The sequence below is a fragment of the Heterodontus francisci genome, chromosome 4 (genome assembly GCF_036365525.1).
Source record: "Heterodontus francisci isolate sHetFra1 chromosome 4, sHetFra1.hap1, whole genome shotgun sequence".
NCBI lineage: Eukaryota > Metazoa > Chordata > Chondrichthyes > Heterodontiformes > Heterodontidae > Heterodontus > Heterodontus francisci.
The window spans coordinates 93,264,352-93,287,572 of NC_090374.1; the positions used below are offsets into that span (position 1 = coordinate 93,264,352).

Sequence of the window (23,221 nt, forward strand, 5' to 3'; positions counted from 1 at the left end):
TCGTGTTTAGCACGTTTAGAGAGGTGGTCACACCACAGGTTATGGCAGCACAGGCAGAAAAGGGACAGGTGACCACCAGGCAGAGTAGTAGGCACAGGTGGTACTAGAGTCCCCTGTGGCCATCCCCCTTGCAAACCGATATACTGCTTTGGATACTGTTGGGTGGGTGGGAAGAATGACCTACCAGGGGAAAGCAGCAACAGCCAGGTCCATGGCACCAAGGATGGCTCTGCTGCACAGCAGGGAGGAAAAGGAGCGGAAGAGCTATAGTGATGGGGGATTCTACTGTAAGGGGTACAGATAGGAGTTTCTGTGGCCACAAACATAACTCCAGGATGGTATGTAGCTTCCCTGGTGCTAGGGTCAAGGATGTCACTGAGCAGCTGCAGGACATTCTGAAAGGGGAGGGTGAGCAGTCAGAGGTTGTGGTACACATTGATACCACTGACATAGGTAGAAAGAGGGATGAGGTCCTGCAACAAGAATTTAGGGAGCTAGGTAGCAGATTAAAAAAGTAGGACCTCTAAGGTTGTAATTTCTGGATTACTCCCTGTGCCACGTGCTAGTGAGTTTAGAAATAGGAGGATAGTGGTGCAGTGGTTAGCACCACAGCCTCACAGCTCCAGCGACCTGGGTTCAATTCTGGGCACTGCCTGTGGAGTTTGCAAGTTCTCCCTGTGTCTGTGTCGGTTTTCATTGGGTACTCTGGTTTCCTCCCACCACCAAAGACTTGCAGGTTGATAGGTAAATTGGCCATTATAAATTGCCCCTAGTTATAGGTAGGTGGTAGGGGAATATAGGGACAGGTGGGGATGTGGTAGGAATATGGGATTAGTGTAGGATTAGTATAAATGGGTGGTTGACGGTTGGCACAGACTCAGTGGGCCGAAGGGCCTGTTTCAGTACTGTATCTCTAAATAAATAAAAAGCAGATGAATGAGTGGCTGAGGAGATGGTGCAGGAGGAAGGGCTTTAGTTTCCTGGATCACTGGGTCTGTTTCTGGCAAAGGTGGGACTTGGACGGGTTGTACCTGAACTAGAATGGGACAAGCATCCTTGCTGGGAGATTTGATAGTTCTGTTAGGGGGTTCAAACAAACTTGGCAGGGGGATGGGATACAGAGTGGAGGTACAGTAGGGGGTAATACAGAACAGAAAGTGAGTCTGGCTGGAAGGCAGATCAAATATAGACCTGGTAAGGCACAATGGAAAAATGCAAGGTTGGATTGCATCTATTTCAATGCCAGGAATCTTACTAGTAAGGCAGATAAATTGAAGGCATTGATTAGCACATGGGATTATGATATTGCTTTCACAGAAACATGGTTGAGGGAGGGACAGGACTGACAACTCAATATTCCAAGGTATAGAATCTTTGGGCGTGACAGGGGAGGGGATAAAAGGGGAGGTGGCATTGCACTGTTGATCAAGGAGCCAATTACTGCAGTAAGGAGGGATGATATCTTAGAAGGATCATCAAATGAGGCCATTTGGGTAGAACTTAAAAACAAAAAGGGGGCAATCACTTGGCTGGGTGTCTACTACAGGCCTCCAAACAGTCAGGAAGAGAGAGTAGTGGATACGTAGGCAAATCTCAGGTATAAAAATAATAGGGGATTTCAACTTCCCCAATATTAATTGGGATAGTCTTGGTGCAAAAGGCTTAAAAGGGGCAGAATTCTTAATGCATACAGGAGAGCTTTTTGAGCCAGTATGTAGAATGTCCTACAAGGGAAGGGGCAGTACTGGACCTAATCCTAGGGAATGAAGCCAGTCAAGTGGTAGAAGTGTCAGTGGGGGAGCATTTTGGGGATAGTGACCATAACTCTGTTAAAAAAAAAAAAAAAAAAAAAAAAAAAATTAATTTAAGGTTGTTATGGAAAAGGACAACAGTCGACTGGAAATAAAGGTACTGAATTGGGGGAAGGCTGATTTCAATTAGATGAAACAGGATCTGGCCAAAGTGGACTGGGAGCAGCTACTTGTAGGAAAGTCTACATCACATCAATGGGAGTCATTCAAAGAGGAAATTGTGAGAGTTCAGAGCCAACATGTACTCGTTAAGGTAAAAGGTAGGACTAATCGGCCCAGGGAACCTTGAATGTCAAGGGATATAGAGTATTGGGTCAGGGGGAAAAAAGGAGGCTTACGGCAGATCGCAAGTGCTGAAAACAGCGGAGGCACTAGAGGAGTATAGAAAGTGTACAAAGAACAGTACAGCACAAGAACAGGCCATTTGGCCCTCCAAGTCTGCGCCAATCTTGATGCCTGCCTAAACTAACACTTTCTGCACTTCCGGGGCCCATATCCCTCTATTCCCTTCCTATTCATATATTTGTCAAGATGTCTCTTAAACGTCGCTATCGTATCTGCTTCCACCACCTCCCCGGACAGCAAGTTCCAGACACTCACCACCCTCAGTGTAACAAAAAAAAAAACTTGCCTCGCATACCCCCTCTAAACTTTGCCCCTCGCACCTTAAACCTATGTCCCCTAGTAACTGAATCTTCCACCCTGGGAAAAAGCTTCTGACTATCCACTCTGTCCATGCCGCTTATAACTTTGTAAACCTCTATCATGTCGCCCCTCCACCTCTGTCATTCCAGTGAAAACAATCCGAGTTTTTCCAACCTCTCCTCATAGCTAATGCCCTCCAGACCAGGCAACATCTTGGTAAACCTCCTCTGTACCCTCTCCAAAGCCTCCACGTCCTTCTGGTAGTGTGGCGACCAGAATTGCACGCCATACTCGAAGTGTGGCCTAACTAAGGTTCTGTACAGCAGCAACATGACTAGCCAATTTTTATACTCTATGCCCCGACCGATGAAGGCAAGCATGCCGTATGCCTTCTTGACTACCTTATCCACCTGCGTTGCCACTTTCAGTGACCTGTGGACCTGTACGCCCAGATCTCTCTGCCTGTCAATACTCCTAAGGGTTCTGCCATTTACTGTATACCTCCCAGCTGCATTAGACCTTCCAAAATGCATTACCTCATTTGTCCGGATTAAACTCCATCTGCCATTTCCCCGCCCAAGTCTCCAACCGATCTATATCCTGCTGTATCCTCTGACAATCCTCATCATTATCCGCAACTCCACCAACCTTTGTGTCGTCCGCAAACTTACTAATCAGACCAGCTACATTTTCCTCCAAATCATTTATATATACTACAAACAGCAACGGTCCCAGCACTGATCCCTGCGGAACACCACTAGTCACATCCCTCCATTCAGAAAAACACCCATCCACTGTTACCCTCTGTCTTCTGTGACTGAGCCAGTTCTGTATCCATCTTGCCAGTTCACTTCTGATCCCGTATGACTTCACCTTTTGCACCAGTCTGCCATGCGGGACCTTGTCAAAGGCTTTACTAAAGTCCATATAGACAACATCCACCGCCCTTCCCTCATCAATCATCTTCATCAATTCGTCAAAAGACTCAATCAAATTAGTAAGACACGACCTCCCCTTCACAAAACCATGCTGTCTCTCGCTAATAAGTTCGTTTGTTTCCAAATGGGAGTAAATCCTGTCCCGAAGAATCCTCTCTAATAGTTTCCCTACCACTGACATAAGGCTCACCGGCCTATAATTTCCTGGATTATCCTTACCACCCTTCTTAAACAAAGAAACAACATTGGCTATTCTCCAGTCCTCTGGGACCTCACCTGTAGCCAATGAGGATGCAAAGATTTCTGTCAAAGCCCCAGCAATTTCTTCCCTTGCCTCCCTCAGTATTTTAGGGTAAATCCCATCAGGCCCTGCGGACTTAAAGTAATTAGGAGAGCGAAGAGGGGGGCATGAAAAAACACTGGCAGCCAAGATAAAGGAAAATCCCAAGGCGTTTTATAAGTATATTAAGGGTAAGAGGATAACCAGGGAAAGAGTACGGCCCATTAGGGACCAGCGTGGCAATCTGTGTGTGGAGCCAGAGGACATAGGTGAGGTTTTAAATGATTACTTTTCATCGGTGTTCACGATGGAGAAGGACGATGTAGGTGTAGAAATCAGGGAGGGGGATTGTGATATACTTAAACATATTAGCATTGAAAGGGAGGAAATATTAGTTGTTTTAGCAGGCTTAAAAGTGGATAAATCTTCAGGCCCACATGAGATGTAACCCAGGCTGTTATGTGAGGCATCGGAGGAGATAGCGGGGGCTTTGACACAAATTTTCAAATCCTCTCTGGCCATAGGAGAGGTGCCAGAAGACTGGAAGACAGCGAACGTGGTACCATTATTCAAGAAGGGTAGTAGGGATAAACCAGGTAATTATAGGCTAGTGAGTCTAACACCACTGGTTGAGAAAATATTGAAAAAAATTCTGAGGAACAGGATTAATCTCCACTTCGAGAGGCAGGATTAATCAGGGATAGTTATAGCATAGCTTTGTCAGGGGGAGATAGTGTCTAACTAACTTGATTGAATTTTTCGATGAGGTGACTAGATGTGTCGATGAGGGTAAAGCAGTGTAGTATACTTGGATTTCAGTAAGGCTTTTGATAAGGTCCCACATGGGAGATTTCTTAAGAAGGTAAGAGCCCATGGGATCCAGGGCAATTTGGCAAATTGGATCCAAAATTGGCTTAGTGGCAGGAGGCAGAGGGTAATCGTCGAGGGCTGTTTTTACGATTGGAAGCCTGTGACCAGTAGTGTACCACTGAGATCGGTGCTGGGACCCTTGCTGTTTGTAGTGTACATTAATGATTTAGACGTGAATATAGGAGGTATGATCAGTAAGTTTGCAGATGACACAAAAATTGGTGGAGTTGTAAATAGTGAGGAAATCCTTAGATTACAGGGAGATATAGATGGGCTAGTAAGATGGGCAGAGCAGTGGCAAATGGAATTTAATCCTGAAAAGTGTGAGGTAATGCATTTTTGGAGGACTAACAAAGCAAGGGAATATACAATGGATGGTAGGACCCTAGGAAGTACAGAAAGTCAGAAGGACCTTGTCCATAGATCACTGAAGACAGCAGCACAGGTAGATAAGGTGGTTAGGAAGGCATATGGGATACTTGCCTTTATTTGCTGAGGCATAGAATATAAGAGCAGGGAGGTTATGATGGATCTATATAAAATGCTAGTTAGACCACAGCTGGAGTACAGTGTACAGTTCTGGGCACCACACTATAGGAAGGATGTGATTGCACTGGAGAGGGTGCAGAGGAGATTCACCAGGATGTTGCCTGGGCTGGAGCATTTCAGCTATGAAGAGAGACTGAAAAGGCTAGGGTTGTTTTTCCTTAGAGCAGAGAAGGCTGAGTGGGGACATGATTTGAGGTGTACAAGATTATGAGGGGCATTGAGAGGTTAGATAGGAGGAAACTTTTTCCCTTAGCGGAGGGGTCAAGAACCAGGGGGCATAGATTTAGGGTAAGGGGCAGGAGGTTTAAAGGATATTTGAGGAAACATTTTTTCACCCAGAGGGTGGTTGGAATCTGGAACGCACTGCCTGAAGAGGTGGCGGAGGCAGGAACCCTCAACATTTAAGAAGTATTTAGATGACCACTTGAAATGGCCCATAGCCCTGTATGCTATGGCAAGTGCAGGAATATGGGATTAGAATAGTTGGGTGCTGTATGGCCGGCACAGACATGATGGGTCGAAGGGCCTGCTTCTGTGCTGTATAACTGACTCTGAGGCATTTCACTGGAGCATTGTCAACAAAATTTTAGCACTGAGCCAGAGATTTTTTTCTTATTCATTCATGGGATGTGGGCGTCGCTGGCTAGGACAGCTTTTATTGTCCATCCCTAATTGCCCTTGGGAAGGTGGTGGTGAGCTGCCGCCTTGACCCTCTGCAGTCCATCTGAGGTAGGTACACCCACAGTGATGGCAGGAAGGGAGTTCCAGAATTTTGAACCAGCAACAGTGAAGGAACAATGATATAGTTCCAAGTCAGGATGGTGTGCGACTTGGAGGGGAACTTGTAGGTAATGGTGTTCCCATGCATTTCCTGCCCTTGTCCTTCTAGTTAATAGAGGTCCTTCTAGTTAATAGAGGTCACAGGTTTGGAAGGTGCTGTCTAAGGAGCCTTGGTGTGTTGTTGCAGTGCATCTTGTATATTTATATGGCTACTCCCTATTAGTGCAGATGAAAGATTTTAAGGAGTATCTTAAAGGAGGCAAGTGATGTTGCTTAACCCAGTGGCAATGTAGGTCAGCAAGGACTGGGGTGATGGATGAATGGGATTTGGTGCAAGTTAGGAAAAAGGCAGCAGTTTAGAGGGTGGAACATGGGAGGTTGGCAGGGAGTAGGTTAGAAGTAGTCAGGTCAAGAAGTAAAAAAGAAAAGTTATGTTTTGTGGGTTTCAGCAGTAGATGAGTGAAGGTGGGACAGAGTGAGCAATGTTGTGCAGGTGGAATGGTGCAGATATGTGGTTGGAAGCTCAGCTCGGTCAAATGACTTCAAGGTGGCGAATAGTCTAGTTCAGACATTTGCCAGGGAAGAGGGATGGAGTTGGTAGCTTTATTCTAGGGACTGAAGACAATGGTTTTGGTCTTCCCAATATTTAGCTGGAGGAAATTTCTGCTCATCCAGGACAGGGTGTCGGACAAGCAGTCTGATAATAGAAGGGATTGAGAGATTGTGGGGAGGAATAGCTGGGTGTCATCAGTGTACATGTAGAAACTGATGGTGCTTTTGGATCAATTTTCTCAAGGGTCAGCATGTGGATGAGAAATAGGGAGTCGTGGATAGATCCTTGGGGGCGGTGGTAAGGGGAGATCCCAGCGGTAATAGTGTGGGAGTCAGAAGAGAAGACATTGCAGCTGATTCTCTGGCTAGAACTGGATAGATAAGATTGGCACCAGACAAGTGCAGTCCCACCCGAATGGATGATGATGAGAGACTTTGGAGGAGGATGTGCCCAACTGGGTCAAAGGCTGCAGCCAGGACAAGGAGGGAAAGTTTACCTTTGTTACGGTCACATAGGATGTCATTTGTGACTTTGAGATCTATTTTGGTACTGTGGCAGGGGTGGAAACCTGGAAAAATGGGCACTGATTTTGGAGGCGACAACGTGTTCAAAGACTTTGGAGAGGAAGAATGAGAGGCTATCTAATTGAGACAAGATTCTGAAATGGCTTGATAGAGTAGCAGCTGAGAGATAGTTCCTACTGGTTGGGGAATCTAGAACACTGGGACAGTCTCAGGATAAGGGGTCAATCATTCAGGACTGAGATGAGGAGAAATTACTTCACTCAAAGGGTTGTGAATCTTTGAAATTCTCTACCCCAGAGGGTTGTGGATGCTCCATCATTGAATACATTTAAGGCTGGGATAGATAGATCTTTGGTCTCGAAGGGAATCAAGGGATATGGGGAATGGGCGGGAAAATGGAATTGAAGCCCAAGATCAACCATGATTGTATTGAAGGGTGGAGCAGGCTCGATGGTTGACTTCTCCTATTTTGGTGTTCTTGTGAAAGATGGGATGGTAGTTGGCAAGGACAGAGGAGTGGAGGGTTGGTTTTCAGGAGTGGGGTGATAACAGATTTGAGGGAGAGGTGGGTAGCACCTGAGGAGAAAGAGCTGTTAACAATCAGCTAACATGGAAGCAAGGAAGGGTCGTTGAGTGGTCAGTTTAGTGGGAATAGTGTTGAAGCAGGTGGTGGGTCTCGTGGACAGAATAAGCTCAGACAGGGTAAGAGGGGAGATAAAGAGGTACGTTTGATCTTGATAGAGTTGTTTTTCAGTACCTGATATCATCAATGTTGCAATAGCAGTGTTTTAAAATTCTGGGCATGTCTGCAAACATTGGAACAGAATTATACTCTTCAGCCTTCACACATGCTGCACCATTTAATTAGATCATAGCTGATCTGTGCCTCATCTCCATGTATCACTTTTGACTCAGATCTTGATACTCTTGCTAATAAAAATATGTTGATCTCTATCTTGAAATTTTCAATTGACCCAGCATCCACAGCCTTTGCGTGGAAAAAGTACTTCTTGCTTTCACTTCTGAATGGCCTAACTCTTAAGGTTGCGGTCCCTTGTACTAAATTCCCCAACCATGGAAATTGTTTCTCTATATTTAGCCTATCAAAACACTTTACCAATTCAATCACTTTGATTAGATCACCACTCAATCTTCTAAACGCAAAGGCTTTTGAGCAAATATCTAATTGTTATTCTACATCCTAACTCTTTTATATGCTTCAATAGTGGTTTATATTCAAATGTACTCTACAAATAAATTCAACTGATACTCTGTTTGACTGTGTTTTCTGTTGCTAATTCTCTAAAATTTGCTCTTAGCACAAAACTAAGAATTGGTTATGGCCTGATTTCAGGTGTGGTTCATGACCTGCCCATGCCTATCGGCACTGAGATAGGTAGCAGCAAACATGGTGCTGCCTTCTTATTTACCTGATTGTAGAGTTGGACTGAGTAGGGCCTGCTGTGCTGGCTGCTTAAGCACTCACCAGGCCTTTTGGCTAAGATCAAGTGTAGTATCTGTTCTTATCAGTACTTACTTGGCAGAGGAGAAACCATGATCAGTGGCTTTTGATCCTGGGTAGGCTTTGAGTAAAACGGCTATAACCAATCTTTGAGCTTCAGGCCAGGAAGTGCGTAGCACCATTCGGGTGGTGGTGAAGGACAAGGAAGGAGATGCACCAGTCGATCGCACCTTCTTCATCAAAAAAATTCTCATCGATTGCTATGGATTCCAAGCTACGGACATCTTCTGCCTGCAGGATTTCCCCAGCAGTGGATATTTCGATGTGACGTTTAAAAATGTGGCGGGATGCATCAAGTTCCTGAAGGCCTTCAAGGAGAAAGGGGACCGGGCGCCACTGTCGATCCTCACAGTGGAGCCGCGCATCATGCTTCTGTCACAACGTGACCGGGTGGTGACAATTCACCGCTACAACCCCCATGTTCCTGTGGTGGATGTACTCACCTTTCTCGCCAGGTACGTCGAGGTGGCTGGCAGCAGCACTGATGTCAAGGACCCCTTTGGGATTTGGACCAGCAAGTGGCAGGTCAAGGTGACCTTGAAGGTCGATGCCAGTGGAGCCATTATCCACCCTCCCTCCAGCTTCGCTATTGGGGGAAGTCGAGGCTTCTTGGTCTATGCTGGGCAGCCCAGAGTTTGTCGCACCTGTGGCAAATCTGGTCACGTGGCAACTAACTGCAGCATAGCTGTCTGCAAGAACTGCAAGGAGGAAGGCCATCAGACCAAGGACTGTAAGCAGACTAAGTGTTGCAACTTGTGCGGTGCGGCAGGCCACCTCTACAAAACCTGCCCCAAACGCTGCCTCAGTTATGCTCAGGCGGCAAGGTCCAAGAAAAGGCCGGGAGAAGGTTTGACGAAGGCGTCCGGTGCTGGAAAGGAGACCAGCAACCTTCTCCGCAGCGAGGAAATTCTACCTGAGAAGAAGAAGAAAGGGGAGGCAGCTGAAACCAGCGACCCAGCACCCACCCTGCGCCTGGAAACCCCTCCTCCACAGCCAGAATCAATGGAGGAGGAGGCAGCAGATGGACAAACAGGTCAGTGGCAAGTGGTACAAAGGAAAACCACAAAGAAAAGACCTCCAAAAGCAGAACAGGCCACCACCCAAACCAGTGGCAAGAGGAGGCTACCGTCTAAGACAGACTACAACAGCTCCTCTTCACTCGATGAGGAAGTGCTGGAACGACGGCCCCTTCAAAAGAGGCGGCAGAACTCCAAGGAGCTGGAAGATAAAGCCCCCCAGCCCCCGGGCACTGGAAACTGTGATGGGCCCGGCGTGCCCCAACCCCAAAGCAACACACCTAGCGACATGGCCAGCACATTCCAGCTCCGGGACACCAAGAGCAAAGACACGTCGGGTGGACCTCAGCTCCGGGAAGCCGGGAGCAGTGATGTTTTCGAGGAGGAACAGAAGGGAACAGCAGAGGACAGCCCAATGCTTTCTGCCTACAAGACCCCCCCCACCCCTGCGATGTCACCCCAGCGGAACAAACCCTGCATGAAAAACCAGGAGGGGTTTCTGAGCCCAACGAACGTGAAACAGCTTGCGCACACTATGGGTATGCAGGAACATCCCGAAGGACTGGGACTAGCAAGGACAAATGGTATGGAAAGCAACAACTAACTTTAAAAAAATGGATATAAGGATTGCTTCAATTAATGTGCGTAGCATTAAATCCACTACGCGATGTGTTTCAACCTTGGATTACCTCGCCAAGGTCAAAGCCGACCTACTGTTTCTGCAGGAGTGTGGAATACCACACCTCAGCACCTACAGGCAGTGGTCGCGATGGTGGTCCCACGGGCCATCGATCTGGTCAGGGGGTAATGATTGCCGTTCCTCCGGCCTGGGTATTCTGCCGCGGGGAGGTAACTTCACCACCTCCAAAGTTAAGGAGGTGGTGGACGGTCGCCTCCTCATAGCAGATGTAATGTGCAACAACGCTCTGCTCCGGTTGATCAACGTGTACACCCCTGTTCAATGCAGCGAGCGGCTGACCGTCTTCCAGCAGCTCCCACTGCTGCTGCCGACATCCAGGCCAGTCATCCTAGGCGGTGACTTCAACTGCATCATCGATGCAGCTGGACGATCCGGCAGAGACGACAGCAAACTGGACGCTACGTCCAGATTCCTAATAGAAACAGTAAAAGATGCCAAACTGCACAACGTCTTCAGCAAACCTGCAGACGGAGCACAGCGTAGATACAAATGGTCAAGATCGGACGGGTCTGCCCGTTCCAGGATTGACTTCCTGTTTGTGTCCCGTGCTGTCACGGTTGGATCCATTAACGTCAAGCCGGTATTCTTCTCCGACCACTGCCTTTTACTGGCCGACTGTCACTTACAGGACGACCAGCGGGTTGGCAGGGGGACATGGAAGTTCAATGCTACACTGTTAACCCCAGAAAACTTTGAGGAACTCAAAAGGGATTACAAAGGTTGGAGGACCGTGAAACCCCTCTTTGAGTCTCCAGTTCACTGGTGGGAAGGGATCAAGGAGAACATCAAGAGGTTCTTTATCCTCAAAGGTGTTCAGAGGGTGAGAGAGAGACAGAGGGAAATGTCCCGACTCCAGAAAAGTATGCAAAATCTGCTCCAGCTGCAGTCGATGGGGGTCGAGGTCAAGGAGGATCTCCAAGAGGTGAAGAGCCAGCAGGCCGCAGAGGCCTCCAAGATCATCTTGCGGTCCAGAGTCCGCTCCATTGGGCAGGATGAGACGTGCTCACGTTACTTCTTCCAAAAGGTACACAGAGAGAGCTCTGTTATCAGCAGCCTGAAGGAAGAGGATGGCTCGGTAACGCCTTCGCAGTCCGACATACTAAGGATCAGCAAATCCTTTTATGCTGGGCTGTATGACGCGAAGCCCACAGACAGCAGGGCCTCCCAGTCCTTCCAGTCATCTATCACAGAGGTCTTAGATGACAACAGGAGGGAGAGGCTGGACAAGCCGCTAACTCTGGACAAGCTGACAAAGGCCGTCGGGTCCTTCGAGACGAGTAAAACTCCCGGAAGCGATGGCTTACCGGTTGAGTTGTATTCGGCCCTGTGGGACTGGGTTGGCCCTGACGTGCTGGAAGTATACGAGAGTATGCTCCTGGCTGGCAGCATGTCAGAATCCATGAGGAAAGGCATCATCACCCTCATCTACAAGCGGAAGGGGGAGAGGGCAGAAGTCAGAAATTGGCGTCCCATCTCACTGCTTAATGTTGACTACAAGATTCTGTCCAAAGTCATAGCCAGTCGAGTCAAGTCTGCTCTGGATTTGGTGATCCACCCTGATCAGACCTGTACCGTACCCGGCAGGAAGATCTCCGATAGTCTCGCGCTATTCAGGGATACGATCGCCTATGTAAGGGACAGGAGGGTGGACACCTGCCTCATCAGCCTGGACCAAGAGAAGGCTTTTGACAGGATATCGCACACCTCCATGATGGATGTGCTTTTCAAAATGGGGTTTGGGGAGGGAATCTGCAATTGGATCAAACTGCTCTACACAAACATCAGCAGCGCAGTCTCAATCAATGGGTGGGAATCGGAAAGTTTCCCGATCCAATCTGGAGTGAGACAGGGCTGTCCTCTCTCCCCGGTCTTGTTTGTTTGCTGTATTGAACCCTTTGCTGAGTCTATTAGGAAGGATGTGAGCATAAGAGGGGTGACAATCCCAGGCAGCGGAGGCAGTCAGGTTAAAACCTCCCTGTACATGGATGACATCGCTGTCTTCTGCTCGGATCCGTTGTCTGTGTGCAGACTAATGAGCATCTGCGACCATTTCGAACTGGCCTCGGGAGCCAAAGTTAATCACGGCAAGAGCAAGGCCATGTTCTTTGGGAACTGGGCTGACCGATCCTTTGTCCCCTTCACCGTCAGGTCAGACTACCTGAAGGTGCTGGGAATATGGTTCGGAAGGGCCAGGACGTGCACCAAAACCTGGGAGGAGCGAGTCGCCAAGGTACAACACAAGTTGAGCATGTGGGAGCAGCGATCTCTCTCCATTGTGGGTAAGAACCTGGTCATCAGGTGCAAGGCGCTCACGTTGTTGCTGTACGTGGCGCAGGTCTGACCCATACCCCACTCCTGCGCTGTGGCGGTCACCCGAGCCATTTTCCGCTTCATCTGGGGATCCAAAGTGGACCGGGTCCGGAGGGACATGATGTTCAAACCTCTGGATAAGGGCGGGAAAAATGTACCCAACATTGCCCTCATCCTAATGACTACCTTCGTGTGCGGCTGCATCAAGCTGTGTGTAGACCTCCAGTACGTAAACTCCAAGTGTCACTACGTGCTGAGGTTCTATCTGTCCCTGGTGTTGTGAAGGATGGGCCTGGTCACATTGCCGTGGAACGCTCCATCCAGTTGGATTGTGCCGTACCACCTATCCTTTGTGGAGCAGTTTCTGCGGAAAAACACCTTTGACCACCGATCCATCAGCAGGGGTCTGCATGGAATGTCCTCAAGGCCCTGCGGGAAAAGGAGACGGTGGATCCTGTCGGATGGTTCCCCGAGCAGACCGCCAAAGTAATTTGGCGGAATGCCTCATCACCAGAACTTTCAAACAAGCACCAAGATGTAGCTTGGCTGGTGGTGAGAAGAGCCCTCCCCGTCAGATCCTTCCTGCACGCCTGAAATCTCACTCCCTCCGCACAATGCCCTTGCGGTGGCTGTGGTGGGGAAGAGACGGTTGCCCACCTCCTTCTGGAATGTGTCTTTGCAAAGCAAGTGGGGAAAGAGATGCAGTGGTTTTTGTCGAGGTTCATCCCAAATAGCCCTGTAACACAGGAGTCTGTGCTCTATGGGCTGTTCCCAGGGACGCACACCGAGACAAACATCAACTGCTGCTGGAGGACCATCAATTTGGTGAAAGACGCCCTTTGGTCTGCCTGAAACTTGCTGGTCTTCCAGCGCAAAGAGTTGTCCACGACCGAATGTTGCAGACTGGCACATTCCAAGGTCCAGGACGACGTGCTGAAGGACGCACCAAAGCTTGGGGCAGCCGCAGCAAAGGCTCAATGGGGAAAGACCACAGTGTAAGGTTCCCCCACCAAGCTGAATGGAGGGGCTGGATCCATGGAAAACCTCTTGAACTGTATCGGGAAAATTTTTGTTTGCTGTAAAATGTAAAAATGTATATGGCATGACAAATGAAATGGAAGGGTTGTGAGGTAACTCATGATTGTATTGAAGGAAACTGATCTCCTTTGCACTGTTTGTATTTTTTGACTTGGTGCTGTTTGAAACTGTTTGGTAATGTAATTTTACATATTTTTATGAATAAAGTATATTTTGGAAATTTAAAAAAAGCACTCACTGGGGGACCAGGCAGCATGCATTGATAGCACATTCTGCAGCTGGCCTGCTCCTCTTAACGGAAAGCTCCGCTCACTGGAAGGGATTTGCTGCGGGTTGCCTGTACTGACACTGGTTGCATGTGGGAGCTGTACAAATGAAGCATCTATCTGGAATACTCTGCATCGTTATATCAAGTGTGCGGGCAGACAGCGTCTACTTGTGCAAGCAAAAACGATGCCCGGTATCTCACTAAATCAGAGTTCAACATTGTAAATTGATAAGTTAATCGTTTCATTTAAAGCTTGTTCATAATGCACATTTGCTGTTTTGATTAATGTTAAAATAAATTTCTAATGCCTTTATCCTTACGAAATTTGCTCACTGACCCCCGATGTGGGACAAAATTTGTAATGAGGCCCCTCACCCGAAAAGGTTGGACATCCCTGTTATAGAAGGTCTTGCAGTGTTGAGAGGGTAATCCTGGACAATGTAACCACATCGTTATTCCATTATGCTGCTGTAAGGAAGTTATGGTGAATCTTTATAAAACACTGGTTCGGCCTCAACAAGAGTATTGTGTCCAATGCTGGGCAGCACACTTTATGAAGAATGTGAAGGCATTGGAGACAGTGCAGAAAAGATTTACGAGAATGGTTCCAGGGATGAGGGACTTCAGTTGCAGGACAGATTGGAAAAGCTGGGGCTGTTCTCCTTAAGGAGAAGTTTGAGAGGAGATTTAATTGAGGTCTTCAAAATCATGAGGCATCCAGAGTAGATAAAGAGAAACTGTTCCCATTGGGGGAAGGGTTGAGAACCAGAGGACACTGATTTAAGATGCATGGCAAAAGAAAGAAATGCGACATGAGGGAAAACTTTTTTTCTGCAGAAAGTGGTTAGACCTGGAATGCACTGCCTTGAGAGTGTGGTAAAAGTAGATTCAATCGTGGCTTTCAAGAGGGAATTCCATAAGCACCTGAAGAGAAAAAAAAATGCATGGGTGCAGGGAAGAGGTGGGGGAGTGAGACTAGGTGAGTTGCTCTTGCAAAGAGCTAGCACGGTCACGACAGGCCGAATGGCCTCCTTCTGTGCTGTAATGATCTATGATTCTATTGCTGACAAAGGAGCCGAACTCTACTCTGGGCTGCTTCCATTCACCACTCATCCTTGTGCCAACTCAGTGCCGTTTCGCTTTTTGTATCAATTTGAACCTCCCCGGCTACCGTGGCTGCTCGGCTACACAGCTGATCAATCACGTGATTTCGGAACACAGTGTAACAGAAGTCGGAGACTGAGTGTTCGAACATTGAACCGGGAGCTCTGGGTCTGCAATACACAGCCAGAGAGAGAGACAGTGACAGTGACAGTGACAGTGAGTGACAGCTGGCGTCAGGCCCCCGAGCAGATGGCTGCAATTGTCAAAGAAACACAGAGGTAAAAGCAAATACAAGCGGGAGATTAGAATGCTTCCTATTACAGTACTTTAGCAAAAACTCTGTATTTTACCTCCTGAAGCTTACTCTGAAGACCATTCTTACTCGTTTATTCAACAATAACAACTTGTATTTATATAGCATGGATGAGGGTCTCCGCAGTAGATCGGCTGAAGCTGGGTTAGAGGCGGTGATCTCTGATGGAGAGGATATGGGGTTGGAACCTCCATTTGGGTTGAATAAGATGCCACGGTTGGGAACAGTTTGACTCGGCATGAAGCAGGGGAGGGGGAGCCAGATTATGGAGTTAGTGACAGGGCTGAAGAGCTTTCCTCTTCCTACTCATTTGTTCAAGGAAATTGCAGCTTATTCAAGATTTTTAAAATTTGTTTATGGGGATGTGGGTGTCGCTGACAAGGCCAGCATTTATTGCCCATCGTTAAATGCCCTTGAGAAGGTGGTGGTGAGCTGCCTTCTTGAGCCGTTGCAGTCCATGTGGTGTAGGTACACCCGCATTGCTGTTAACGAGGGAGTTCCAGGATTTTGACCCAGTGATAGTGAAGGAATGGCGATATAGTTCCACATCTGGATGGTGTGTGGTTTGGAGGGGAATTTGCAGGTGGTGGTGTTCCCCTGCATCTGCTGCCCTTGTCCTTCTAGGTGGTAGAGTTCGTGGATTTGGAAGGTGCTGTCTGAGGAGCCTTGTTGAGGTGCTGCAGTGCATCTTGTAGATAGTACACACTGCTGACACTGTGTATCGGTGCTGGAGGGAGTGAATGGCACCCCATACATAAACAATCAATGCTTTGTCCTGGATGGTGTCGAGCTTCTTGAGTTTTGGAGCTGCGCCCATCCAGGCAAGTGCAGAGTTTTCCATCACACTCCTGACTTTGAGATTGGATGTTGAACAAATACATTGACAACACAGAGGTTGGGGACTGGGGTTAGGGGGTGGGGTGTGGGTGGGGGGGGATCATGGATGCAGTGAGGGAGTTGAGTCAAAAGAAATATCAGAGGGGCAGAGCTGGGTATTGTCAATATACATGTGGAAACTGACTCCATGTCTGGGGAAGCTGTCATTAACAGCCAGCAGAGGAGGAGGGGGTGAAGGAAAGATCCTTTGGGGGGGGCTCCAAATATAACAATGTAGGTGCAGGAAGAGGAGACAGTGGGGACTCACAAAAGATGCTATTGTGACTTAGGGTAGGAGTGTATAGCATTTGATAAATAAGCAAGTGAGACAATAAATGGAAACCTATGCTGACAAGTTGTCAAAATATTGACTAGTGATTTTATAAGTAGAAATGTGAATCAGTGTTTTCATGTAAACAGTTATTGCCCTAGAATCATAGGAACTTATCACACAGAGAGGACTTATCATGCCTGTGCTAGCTCTTTGAAAGAGCAGTCATGCTTGGTCCCACATCCCCACTTGTTGTCTGTAACCCTGTATTATTGCATTGAAATTTAAACAATGAAACTTTACTGAATTAAATTCAATTGGATGAAAACAAAGTATCACCTTTTTGATGTGTCTGAAAGAGCTCGTTCATTACCTCATGATGTGGGATATGGGAAAGTTTCGTATGCTACCTAGTTTGATGAGCATCTACTCTGACACTCTTAATCAGAAAAGCTAAACTGCTCCTCTTGACATTTGGAATAGTATGCCATAAGTTTGTAATTATTTTAATAAAATCATTTGAATCCCTTGCTCCTGTTGGATATGACATACAACTGCATTATTGTATCTCTCCCTTTATAACTGTCAACAAACTTAGGGATTAAGATTCAATACTTGGACTCCAGTTCCCAGACTCACTTATATTTTTAATTAATAGAGCTCCAAGTTAGATTAATTGAGTATCTCTGAAGCAAACTGTTTCAGCTTGATTTGGATAGTTCTTCACTGCTCATTTTTAAGAAAAACTACCTTCCATTTATATGGTATATTATTTCCTCAGGATATCCCAAGTGCTTCACAGCTAATGACTAACTTTTTGAATTGTAGTCACTGTTGTTATGTAGACAAACGCCAATTTACAGACAAGAAGATCCACAAACATCAAATAAATAGCCAGATACTGGTGTTGATCGAGGGAGAAATGATAGGCATGATGCTTGGAGAATTCCTGGCACTTCTCTGGATATTGCTATTAGCAAAGATCTTTTACATCCATCTCATCAGGAAGTTCAGTTTAATGGATAATTGAAAAAGGGCATACCTGGAAATGAGCGCCTCTGCAAACCGCACCTTCCCTTATTACTACACTGAAGTCTTAGCCTGGATTTAGTGCTCAAATCTGCCTTTAAAATTATATAGAAACTGAATAAAGTTACTCATCTCAGTCATTTTCTCTTTGAACAGTATAAAGCATGCTGTAATGTTGATAAATGGAATTGACACTGGTAAATTTCCACGACTGCTGTGTCGCATTCTTCAGAAACTTCACTTGAAGGTACTTGTATAAAATAAACATGTTTTCTATCATGATAGCAGGCTATCTAAATGAAACAACTAAATTATATTGTTGTCATGGTGTGTACTGTGCAATGTTTTGAGAAATATTGGATCCCTTTACAAATGGATTAATTTTGTGTCCTGCCTAGTTTAAATTTGAGAATATATATTAATCCTGCCCAGCACAACAGATGTTTTTAGAAGAAATCCTGATTTTTGTGGGTTTAGGATAGATTTTTCCTTTCTCTTCATTGCTGGTTGGAACTGTGATTTAATGTGCAAAACTCAGCATTCCCACTGGTAGTGAATTTAAACATTTTATTAAACCAGACTTATTTTTCTATGTATGTTGATCAGTAAATAATGCTCCTAATCTATAATAAAACAAAAAATTTGTAAGGTGGCCCCTCACGCAAAAAGGTTGGAAATAATGGAAAACTTAGGAGGAGTAGGCCATTTAGCCCCCAAAGCCTGTTCCACTATTCAATGAAATCATGGCTGATTTGCAACCTAACTACAATTACCCACCTTTGCCCCATGTTCCATTAATACCTTTGGCTAACAAAAATCTATCAATCTCAGTCTTAAAATTATCAACTAGCCTTGCATCAATTGCCATTTGTAGCATTTGTTTGAACAAGTTTTTCCGAATTTCACTCCTGAAAGATCTGGCCCTAACTTTTACTATGCCCCAGACCTAGAGTCCTCAAAGAGCAGAAGTAGGGTAGCTTGAGAGCAACTATATTTTCTTTAATATCTTGAAAACTTGGATTAAATTACCCCCTTAACTTTCTAAATTCCAGGAACTAGAACCCTAGTTTGTTTAATCTTTCCTCGTAGCTTAGTTATATGGTCTGTAGTTAGGAGAACAGACAGGCATTTTTGCGGCTGCCGATGTGAATCTAGGGGGGATGGGGGTGGGGCGGGGGGTGAACAGCCAGAGATTGTAGATAACTCCAAGTGCCACGTGCTAGTGAGTACAGAAATAGGAGGATAGAGCAGATAAATGCTTGGCTGGAGAGATGGTGCAGGAGGGAGGGCTTTAGATTCCTTGGGCATTGGGACCAGGTCTGGGGGAGGTAGGACTTGTACAGGCTGGATGGGTTGCACCTCAACAAAGCTGGGAACAATGTCCTTTTTTTTTAACATCCTTGAAGGACATTTGCTAGTGCTATTGGAGAGGGTTTAAACTTATTTGATAGGGGGATGGGAGCTAGCCACGATGTAACATTAGAAAGGAAAAGCAAGGTGTACAAAGGATTGGGAGAGGCCAATAGCACTACAGTAAGGAATAGTAAGGTATTGGGTGGGGTCAGAGTAAGAGGAAATGCAATAAAGTCTAAATTAGGTTTACAGTGCATGTTTTGTGAATGCATGGAGTGTAGTAAATAAGGTTGGTGAGCTGCAGATGGAGATAGCCACGTGGGAATATGATGTTGTGGCAGTAACTGAGATCTGGCTCACAAAGGGCAGGACTGGGTACTCAATATTCCTGGGTACAAGGTATTCAGGAAAGCTAGGGAAGGAAAGAAAGGAAAGTATGGCAGTATTGTTTAGGGAAAATACTATAGTGCTGTAGAGAGGATGTCTTAGAGGGGTCAAGGACAGAATATATTTAGTTAGAGCTAAGAAACAATAGACATATCATTACACAACTGGGTTTTTATTCTATAGGCTACCAACTATTGGAAAAGATGTAGAGGAACAAATTTGCAAGAAATTACAAGAGGTGCAAAAACTATATGGGGAGTTCTAATGGGGGATTTGAATTATTGTAATATAAAATGGTTTAGTAATCGTATAAAGGGTAGAGAGGGTGAAGAATTTCTGAAGTGTATTTAGGAGTATTTTCTTGATCTGTGTGTTTCCGGCTCAACAAAGAAGTAGGGATTGCTGGATCTGGTTCTGGGGAATGAGGTGGTTCAAGTGAACCAAATGTCAGCAGGGAAACATTTAGGGGCAGTGATCATAAGGTTTAGGTTAACATGGAAAAGGACAAGGAGCAACCCAGAGTAAAAATAACTGAGGGAGGGCCAATTTCAGGGGGTGAGAACATCTGGCCCAGGTAAATTGGAATCAAAGATTGGCAGGCTAAATTGTAAAGCAACAATAGGCTGCCTTTAAAGAGGAGACAGTACAGGTACAGTTGAGGTACATTCCCATGAGGGTGAAAGGTAGGACAAACAATGCCAGAGGTCCCTGAATGATGAAAGAGATAAGAGAGTATGATAAAGTAGAAAAAGGGTGTGTATGGCAGATGTCAGATTGATGATACAAGTGGAACCAGGCTGAATATAGTAATTTCAGAGGGGAAATGAAAAAACAAATGAGAGAAGCAAAGATAGAACGAGAGGAAACTGGCAGCTCACATAAAAGGGAATCCAAAAGTCTGCTGTAGGCATATAAATAGTAAAAGGGGATGTGGACTGGTTAGGGACCAAAAAGAGGATTCGTGCATGAAGGCAGAGGGCATTGCAGAGGTACTAAATGAGTGCTTGTATCTGTCTTTACCAAGGAGGAAGATGCTGTCGAAGTCATAGTGAAAGAGGAGGTAGTTGAGACACTGGGCTAAAAATTGATAAAGGAGAGGTATTAGAAAGGCTGGCAATACTTAAAAGTTGATAAGTCACCAGGATCTGATGAGATGCTACCGTGGATATTGAGGGGAGTAAAGGTGAAAATTGTGGAGGCACTGGCCATAATCTTCCAATCCTCCTTAGATACAGGGGTGGTGCCAGAGGACTGGAGAATTGCAAATGTTACCCCTTGTTCAAAAAAAGGGTGTAATGATAAACCCAGCAACCACAGGCCAGTCAGTTTAACCTCAGTTATGGGAAAGCTTTTAGAAATGATAATCCAGGTGAAAAATAAACAGTCAATTGTCAACAGGATAAATGTGGGTTAAGTAAGGAAAGCCAGCACAGAAGAGAAAAAATTTACAGGGCTAAGATGAAAGGGTGGGGGAGTGGGGCTGAGTTGCTCTTGCAGAGAGATGATGGGCTGAATGGCCTCCTGTGCTGTATCCATTCTATGATTCTAACCCTTGGAGTCCAGGTATCATTTGATTAAATCTTTGCTGCACTCCCTCCAAGGCCAATATATCCTTCCTAAGGTGTGGTGCCCAGAAATGCTCACAGTACTTCAGTGTGGTCCTAACCACGGCTTTGTACAGCTGAAGCAACTCTTCTTTCCCATTGTATTCTATTGTTTTAGATATAAATGCCAGCATTCAATTAGCCTTTTTGATTATTTTCTATATCTATATCTATATATTATTGTGTATTTGGACCCCCAAGTCCCTTTGGACCGAGCTTCTAGCTTTTCCCATTTAGGAAGTACCCTGTTCAATCCTTTTCAGGTCTATTTCAGGTCACACTTGGCATAGTTTTGTCTATTCAATTAACCTATCAATATCTCTTTGTCGTCTTCATCTTTGGCCTCCTTGTCTCGAGAGACAATGGGTAAGCACCTGGAGGTGGTCAGTGGTTTGTGAAGCAGCGCCTGGAGTGGCTAAAAAGGCCAATTCTAGAGTGACAGACTCTTCCACAGGTGCTGCAGATAAAATTGGTTGACAGGGCTGTTACGCAGTTTCTTTCTCCTTGCGCTTCTGATTTTTTTCCTGCCAACTGCTAAGTCTCTTCGACTCGCTACGCTTTAGCCCCACCTTTATGGTTACCCGCCGGCTCTGGCGATCGCTGGCAACTGACTCCCACAACTTGTGATCAATGTCACAGGACTTCATGTCGCGTTTGCAGACATCTTTAAAGCGGGACGGCCGGTGGGTCTGATACCAGTGACGAGCTCGCTGTACAATGTGTCTTTGGGGATCCTGCCATCTTCCATGCGGCTCACATGGCCAAGCAATCTCAAGCGCCACTGGTATAGTAGGGTGTATATGCTACGGATGTTGGCCGCCTCGAGGACTTCTGTGTTGGAGATACGGTCCTGCCACCTGATGCCAAGGATTCTCCGGAGGCAGCGAAGATGGAATGAATTGAGACGTCGCTCTTGGCTGACATACGTTGTCCAGGCCTCGTTGCCGTAGAGCAAAGTACTGAGGACACAGGCTTGATACACTTGGACTTTTGTGTTCTGTGTCAGTGAGCCATTTTCCCACACTCTCTTGGCCAGTCTGGACATAGCAGTGGAAGCCTTTCCCATGCGCTTGTTGATTTCTGCATCGAGAGACAGGTTACTGGTGATAGTTGAGCCTAGGTAGGTGAACTCTTGAACCACTTCCAGAGTGTGGTCGCTGATATTTATGGATGGAGCATTTGTGATGTCCTGTCCCATGATGTTCGTTTTCTTGAGGCTGATGGTTAGGCCAAATTCGGTGCAGGCGGCCGCAAACCTGTCGATGAGTCTCTGCAGGCACTCTTCAGTGTGAGATGTTAATGCAGCATCATCAGCAAAGAGGAGTTCCCTGATGAGGACTTTCCATACTTTGGTCTTCGCTCTTAGACGGGCAAGGTTGAACAGCCTGCCACCTGATCTTGTGTGGAGGAAAATTCCTTCTTCTGAAGACTTGAACGCATGAGAGAGCAGCAGGGAGAAGATCCCAAACAGTGTAGGTGTGAGAACACAGCCCTGTTTCACGCCACTCAGGATAGGAAAGGAGTCTGATGAGGCGCCGCTATGTTGAACTGTGCCTTTCAGATTGTCATGGAATGAGGTGATGATACTTAGTAGCTTTGGTGGGCATCCAATCTTTGCTAGTCGTCTGAAGAGACCACATCTTCTGACAAGGTAATTTTACGCTTTCATCTACACTGATTATAATGCCACCTGTCTTTTTGGCAAATTTGAATATGTGGCTTTGCATATCATCATCTAAGTCATTAATGAATACAATGAATAGTTGAGGCCTCATCACAGATTCTAGTGGGATACCACTAGTCACACCCTGCTAATTAGAGTACCTGCCCAATATGCTTATTCTCTGGATGGAAGTTTTCTAGGCTAGGGGAGGTGTGTTCGGGGGCGGGGGGTTGTTGGTCGGGAAAATTGCAGAAAATGCCATCGGGCGTCCCTGCCTCCTTCTGTCTTTCCCAGGTATGGGTCGGGGTGAAGCCGGAAAACCAATTGAGACAGTTAAAACAGCAATTAAAAGCCATTTTACGCTTGCAATGTCTCTTTCCCAACAGCGCAATGGGTCACACGCTGTGACGACAACTCGGCAGGTTAGGGAAGTCATTGAGGCCTGAAACTGACACTGTATCTGCACTGTAAAGGGGAAACAGGCAAGCCACAAAGGCTTGCGTGGACAGGAGCAGGTCCTTGAGGCTAATCTCGGTGATTGTGTATGGGAAAAGCAACTTACTCATGTTTCCTTGAAGTGACTTGGAAATCTCTATTGACCTTTTTGCTTGTGAGATTACACAGAGGACATGGGGTCCACATATCCTGAAGTAGGGTGGATCACTGAGGAGGAGTTGCAGCATTCTCCATATCAGTAGCCACAGTGGCAGGGGGAACAACTATAGCATTCTACACAGGCACATGCAGGTGGATGGAACAGATTGCTGCAGGGAAGCATCATGATGAAGGTGAAACCCTCAGCAGAGGATCTATAGTC

The 23,221-nt window shown here is 46.2% G+C and overlaps 1 protein-coding gene across 2 annotated transcripts in view; it reads left to right on the top strand.

Moving 5' to 3' along the window:
• The first annotated feature begins 14,999 nt into the window (after positions 1 to 14,999).
• The window catches only part of commd10 (COMM domain containing 10), a 131,988-nt gene continuing 123,766 nt past the window's right edge, over positions 15,000 to 23,221 (top strand). Inside the window, exons 1-2 of one of the 2 annotated variants that reach the window (XM_068028852.1) lie at positions 15,000 to 15,186; positions 17,554 to 17,644. In XM_068028852.1, the coding sequence (XP_067884953.1) occupies positions 15,158 to 15,186; positions 17,554 to 17,644 (120 nt within the window). In that variant the 5' untranslated portion in view covers positions 15,000 to 15,157. The remainder of the gene's footprint in view (positions 15,187 to 17,553; positions 17,645 to 23,221) is intronic. The other variant, XM_068028851.1, reaches the window with a different exon arrangement.